Source organism: Myotis yumanensis, unplaced genomic scaffold, assembly GCF_028538775.1.
Source record: "Myotis yumanensis isolate MYYU_CA2020_CCGP unplaced genomic scaffold, mMyoYum1.0.hap1 SCAF_4, whole genome shotgun sequence".
NCBI classification, from domain to species: Eukaryota; Metazoa; Chordata; class Mammalia; order Chiroptera; family Vespertilionidae; genus Myotis; species Myotis yumanensis.
The window spans coordinates 28,416,776-28,422,220 of record NW_027223755.1 but is presented as its reverse complement, the minus strand read 5'-3'; the positions used below and the strand labels follow the sequence as shown (position 1 = coordinate 28,422,220).

General features: G+C 61.6%; 1 protein-coding gene across 1 annotated transcript; it reads right to left on the bottom strand.

Annotated features, from left to right (window-relative positions):
- Nucleotides 1-589: 589 nt before the first annotated feature.
- Nucleotides 590-5,053, bottom strand: IRX4 (iroquois homeobox 4). Its single transcript, XM_070411702.1, has 5 exons — nt 5,009-5,053; nt 4,266-4,517; nt 3,353-3,480; nt 2,250-2,578; nt 590-1,706 (listed from the first exon to the last, which is right to left on the bottom strand). The coding sequence occupies exons 1-5, from the start codon at nt 5,051-5,053 to the stop codon at nt 880-882; spliced, it is 1,581 nt and encodes a 526-aa protein (XP_070267803.1). The 3' UTR covers nt 590-879.
- Nucleotides 5,054-5,445: the final 392 nt, after the last annotated feature.

The window sequence follows — 5,445 nt, the reverse complement described above, 5'->3', positions numbered from 1 at the left end:
AACGTTTAAAAGCTATTCAAATTAATCTAGCCAAAGAAACGCCCATCGACTAAAAATTCAGGAGCCTGGTAATGGGGGGGGGGGGGGGGGCGGGGGAGAGTTTAAAAGTTTCGGGTCTCTATCATATACTTCTATCAGAATCCTGAACGTGTATTTTTTTTTTTTTTTAATAGCGTTACCAAACCCTGTCTTAGGCTCTGCAAGCAACTTCCTGGGGTCTCTGGTCAGTACCCTCCCCAACTCCTCCCCTTGGTGATCAGCACCTGTCCCCCAACAGGTTCTCAAATCCCTACCAGGGCACTGTGTTCATTTTGCAATGCAAACATCATCACTCGGTTTTATTGGTTTCGTTATATCAGCCTCTGACGCAGGCAATCACTGGTGTGGACATACATTTAAAAAACATAATTTTATCAAGTTAAGAGTGTGCAATAGTGTAAGTTCGGGGAAGTGTTTCGGGTGAGAATTATGTGCTGAGGATGAAAGCAGGTCAACAGGCTGAGGGCTCCTCAGACAGGGCACGGGCATGCCTCACACCCAGAAGACAGCGACACAAACAAAGCCTTGGAACTAAACCGGCCTCTCCATGTAAACTTTTGGACGTAAACTTTATGCTTCAGGGCGGCTGCCTTCTGCTCTGGGCGCAGCCCCATCCCACCGGTCCCCAGCCCCCGAGTTTGGGAATGGCCAGGGTGGTCGGTGGACCTGGCGTGACAGATCTAGGGGTTTGTCCGTGGTTCCTGGAGACAGAGTTCAGATCCTTCCTCCAGGGTGGGTGGGCGGCCTGAGCATCGCTGCGCTCTCGCCTGGCTTTGGAAACTTGTTAGAAAAAGTCTTTGACGTGCGAGCCTCCCTCTTGGGCCCTGTGGTCCCGCGGAGTTAAGCGCAGAAGGGCTTCCCACCAGCTTTGGGCAGGGCCAGCAGCTCCTTGGTGGCGCCCGCCGCAGGGGACTCCTGGGGCGCTGCGGGAGGGAAGGTGCGGGCCAGGGGTGACGTCAGCACGTTGGAGCCAGCCCCTAGCGAGCGGCCCAGGGGCCCCGGGTCCAGGAGGGCACCCTTGGCGGTGGCCCAAGCCTGGTTCAAAGTGCTGTGCCTGAGGATGGGGTCGTGGAAGACTCCATCCACCCAGTTTCTGAGACTGGTTACCGGGGAGTCCTGATGCCTGTCCAGGGCACCGGCGGGGGACTGGGCTGCAGGTGAGGACAAGGGGGGCGCCAGAGAGACGGCCGCAGGGGCGGCGGGCCCTTGGCGCTTGAGCATGCACGAGGGAAACTCAGTCTGACTCAGGTGGGTGGCTGCGGCTGCAGTAGCCGTGTGCGCCAGGGACCAGATGCGCGGTTTGACCTCCAGGCCCGCAGTTGCCGCAGCCGGCACAAACCCCAGCTTGGCCTCGCAGGCCTGCGGGCCGCCGCCGGCACCCGGTTGCTGTTCCGGCCCCGCCACCACACTCTGGAGGCAGCTCCGGGCCCTCTCCAGGTCCTGGTCCAGGGCGGACCCGCCATCGGTGGCCAGGGGCATCCGGTGGGTGCCCGAGGCCTCTTTTCCAGGGGCACTGGGGCGGTCAGGCGCGGCCGGGATGCGTTCCAGGCCACCTTCCAGGGGCGGGAAGGGCGGTTTCAACTGGCACTCCTGGGGCTCCGCCTCCAGCGGGTCGAAGTCCTCCAAGTCGCTGAGCTCAAGATCCTTCTCCTCTTTGCCAAGGGGCTCTGCCCAGGAGAGAAAGAGGAGTCAGTGGAGGGAGAGAGGATGGTGGGTTAATTAGGCTCCCGTCTCCTTCTCCTCCCTAACTCTGTGTCTGTGGTTATGGGGTCTGGCCCTGGAGCTAGGAAAAGCAACTAGGCCTTATTCCCTACCTCTCTTCTCCTCCAGAAGCGCCCAGATCCCAAACAGGCAACACCTGCGACTGTATTTCAGCCTCAAGTCAATGGTGGAGGGGTGTCTAATGTTTTAAATGTAATGTTGGATTCCTTCAAACATGCTCCTGGCTCACCACCACAGCCTGCAACACACACACACACACACACACACACACACACACACACACATACACATTGGGCCCTGCTTGGGTCAGTTCACTCATTTGCTGCCCAGGCACAATACCTGCCCCCCTCCCCCCCGCCCTTACCTCCCCAAGGGTTCCATGACTTTAGCTGTCTTAGAACCCACAGAGAAGGCCCAGGGACCCACAGAGAAGGCCCAGGGAGTCCTGGCCTTGAACTCCAGCCCCAGCACCACCAGTTTCTACCCACCTTCACTCTTAGTGCTCTTGAGGGGCTCCTCCCGGGGATCTTCTTCTCCCCCCTCTTCCTCCTCGCCCTCCCCATAGGGCCGTTTCTCATCCGTGCACTTGTTCCTGGGTGGCCATGTCATCTTGTTCTCCTTCTTGAGGCGCCGGCGCGCGTTGGCGAACCAGGTGGAGACCTGCGTGAGGGTCATCTTGGTGATGATGGCCAGCATGATCTTCTCGCCCTTGGTGGGGTAGGGGTTCTTGCGGTGCTCCTGCAGCCAGGCCTTGAGCGTGCTGGTGGTCTCCCGCGTGGCGTTCTTGCGCCGTGTGCCGCTGTCCATGGTGCCGTACCTGGAGACAAGGGGCGCAATGGGGCGTCAGGAGGCTTCCAGTCCCAGTCCAGGGTATGTGTTTATGGTGGTAAGACCTGGGTTGCACCCACGTTCTGACCTGCGCTGCTGCCCGCGGGGGCTGTTGTTTTGGGCCCAAGTGCAAAGAGAATGTTTATACTTGATTAAACTCACATGGAGCCTGGGCTCCTTCCTGAGCCAGGGAGTTGGTGGGTGGGACCAAGCACAAGGCCTAGCCAGGTGTCTGTCGCTAGTCATATATATCTTCAAACCAGACTATGCAAAGCCCACGGGCAGAACTGGTCTTCAGCGCCCCTGGGGAGAATGCACCTGCATGACCTTTCTGCATATGTAATTGTCTCTCCTGGAAAGATGGGGCGTGTTGTCTGCTAGTGGGAAAGGACTTGCCCCCTTAGGTTCCCACCAGAGGGGTGGTGGGCTGGGTTGCACTTCTTGGGGTGGAGGGATCATCCCAGGCCTGGGCAGCAAGATGAGACTCCCCCAAACCACAGCGCAGTGAGGACTTTGGAGTCTAGACAGCTTGGGGCGCGGGGTGGCAGGCGGGAGACTGGAGACTCTTTCAACTGGGCTGGGGCTCGCCAGGTGGCGGGCTGGGACCAAGGTCTGGTCAGCTCAGTAAGACCTAAGAGAGGAATGCTGCTGGTCTGGCCTCCCCACCTTTCAGAGAGGCCCTGCGATGCTTGGGGTGGGGGTGGGGGTGATGGCTGATTGGAGCGCCAGGGCCCGGGTAGAGTGAAGAGGGTCAGCCCCTCACCTGTCATAAGCGTACTGGCCCAGCGCCGGCTCGTAGGGGTAGTAGGCGGCGGCTGCCGCGGCGGCGGCGGCGGCGGGCGCGAGGCCCGCATGCGCAGATCCTGGCGCGTCCTTGGAGTCGAAGCTGTTCTGTGGGAGCCCAGCAGCCTAGGGTCGCGCTTCCTTCCCGGCGCCACCCATTTCGACCTCCTCCCCTAGGCCCCTGGCTCCTGCAAGCTTCGCTCCCTTCCCCAGACTGTCCCTAGGGTCTAGGCAGCGATGAGGAGACTGCTGGGGGTTGGGGAGGGGGTGTTGGGGGATTAGGGAATAGGTGCAGAGGAACTGGAGACAGGAGGCTGAGACTGCAGGGAGGAGGTGGGGAGAGGGGTGGGGGCAGCAGGAAAGAGGGTAAGGGAGGGATGGGAAATAAAGAGGGAGGAAAGGGAGGAGAGAAATGGAGAGGCGCCTAGGGGACTGGGTGAGATGCCAGGGAAGGAGGGGAAGGGAGGTGCGAGTGTGTGTGTATGGGGGGGGGGGGGTGTCTTGGAGAAAAGGAGAGGTAGAAGGAGTCCAGGAGGAGTTGAGGGGGTGGGGGAGCTGTGGAGGGGGAGGAAAGCAGCGGGAGGGGGAGGGAAGAGCCCGCTCCCACAGAACCAGACATCGCATCAGAACGTAATAGTGATCCGAGAACAATCAGTACATTAAATACAGCAGCCCGCCTGCCTGGTCGCCCCAACCGGGGGTGGAGTGGGGGCGGAGCTGGTGATGTTCCCAGGGACCAGGCTTGGAGGCGCTTCTCCCACCTCCTACAGCCCCGGGACTGGGGCCTCGCGCCCCTTCCTCCCGAGTTGGGGGAAGTGAGTTGGCAAATCAAAGCGAGGGGTAGGGGCGTGGCGTGGCGGGGAAGGCTGGAGATACACCCTCTCCGCCCTTACCAGCGAGTAGAAGGCGGAGGCCTCAGATCCGTAGGTCACGTAGTTGCTGTAGCCCTGCGAGCCGCCATAGGGGCCCCCATAGACGCCCAGCGCCGCGGCCGAGTTGAGCTCATGGCGCGCGGTTGCCAGCAGCCGGCTCTCATAGACCGGGCAGTACACTGGTGCCTGGGCCGAGGCGGCAGGCCCAGAGTCGGCCAGCGTGCGGCCACCGGATTCGCAGCACGTGCTCAGGGAGTTGGGGGTCATCAGGAACTGGGGGAGAGAGGGGCCGCAAGGAAGGGTGGGCCACCAGGCGCAAGGCTGGGGCCCTGGGCCTCCATCCGCCCCGCCCCGCCCAGGAGGCCTTGCCCATTTCCTCTGGATCTATAGCGTCCACGCCAGACCGCGCGCCCCAAACCGCGAGGAGCCTGCGCACCCCAGTCCCCCTCCAGCCACGTGGGTGCCAGCCAATCCTGCCCAGGGGTGTTCATACTCTCCCTGAGGGGGTTCCAAGCCCTCGTGTGCCACTTCTCTACTGGGTGCCTTGGGTGTCCTAAGGTGCAGCCTCAGAAGGGGGGGGGCGGGGGATGAAGATCAAATTAAGCGGGAACTGGGGCCCCCACCCGTTGGCATTTCTCAGTACCCCTGCCCTCCCCGGGGCTGGGCACGAGGGCACGTGGCACAGGCCCTGCTCACTGGGAAGCGACATTGGATCGCTGGACTGCCAGCCAGCCAGTGTTTCCAACCTCGCGGGGCCTCCTTACCTGGGGTGCCGAGGAGTAGGGGTAACCAAACTGCGGATAGGACATGGCGAGCGCGGCCCGGGGCCGGCAGGCGGGCCGGCGGGGTCCTGCGCGGGGGCCGGCGCGGTGCGGCCACTGCTCCCCGGCCGCCGGCTCCTAGGCGCTGGGGGCGAAGCAGGAGAGCCGGTTAGTTCATCCACACGCTCAGCAAACTTTTCTAACCCGGTTGGAGAGTGAGCCGCGGCTGCAGCCGCGATCCTTTTAGCTTCACAATCCAGAGCCTCGAGGGGGCTTTGGGACCGACCGGCCTCGCAGTGGCGACACAAATACATATTTTGCAAAAAAGGAAAAAAAAAAAAAAAACAGTCTCGCGAACCCGTCAAGTCAGATGTGCGCGGCTTTAAGCGGCGGAGGCTCTGACGTCAGCCCACTCCGCAGCCTGGCCTGGCCGCCGCGCG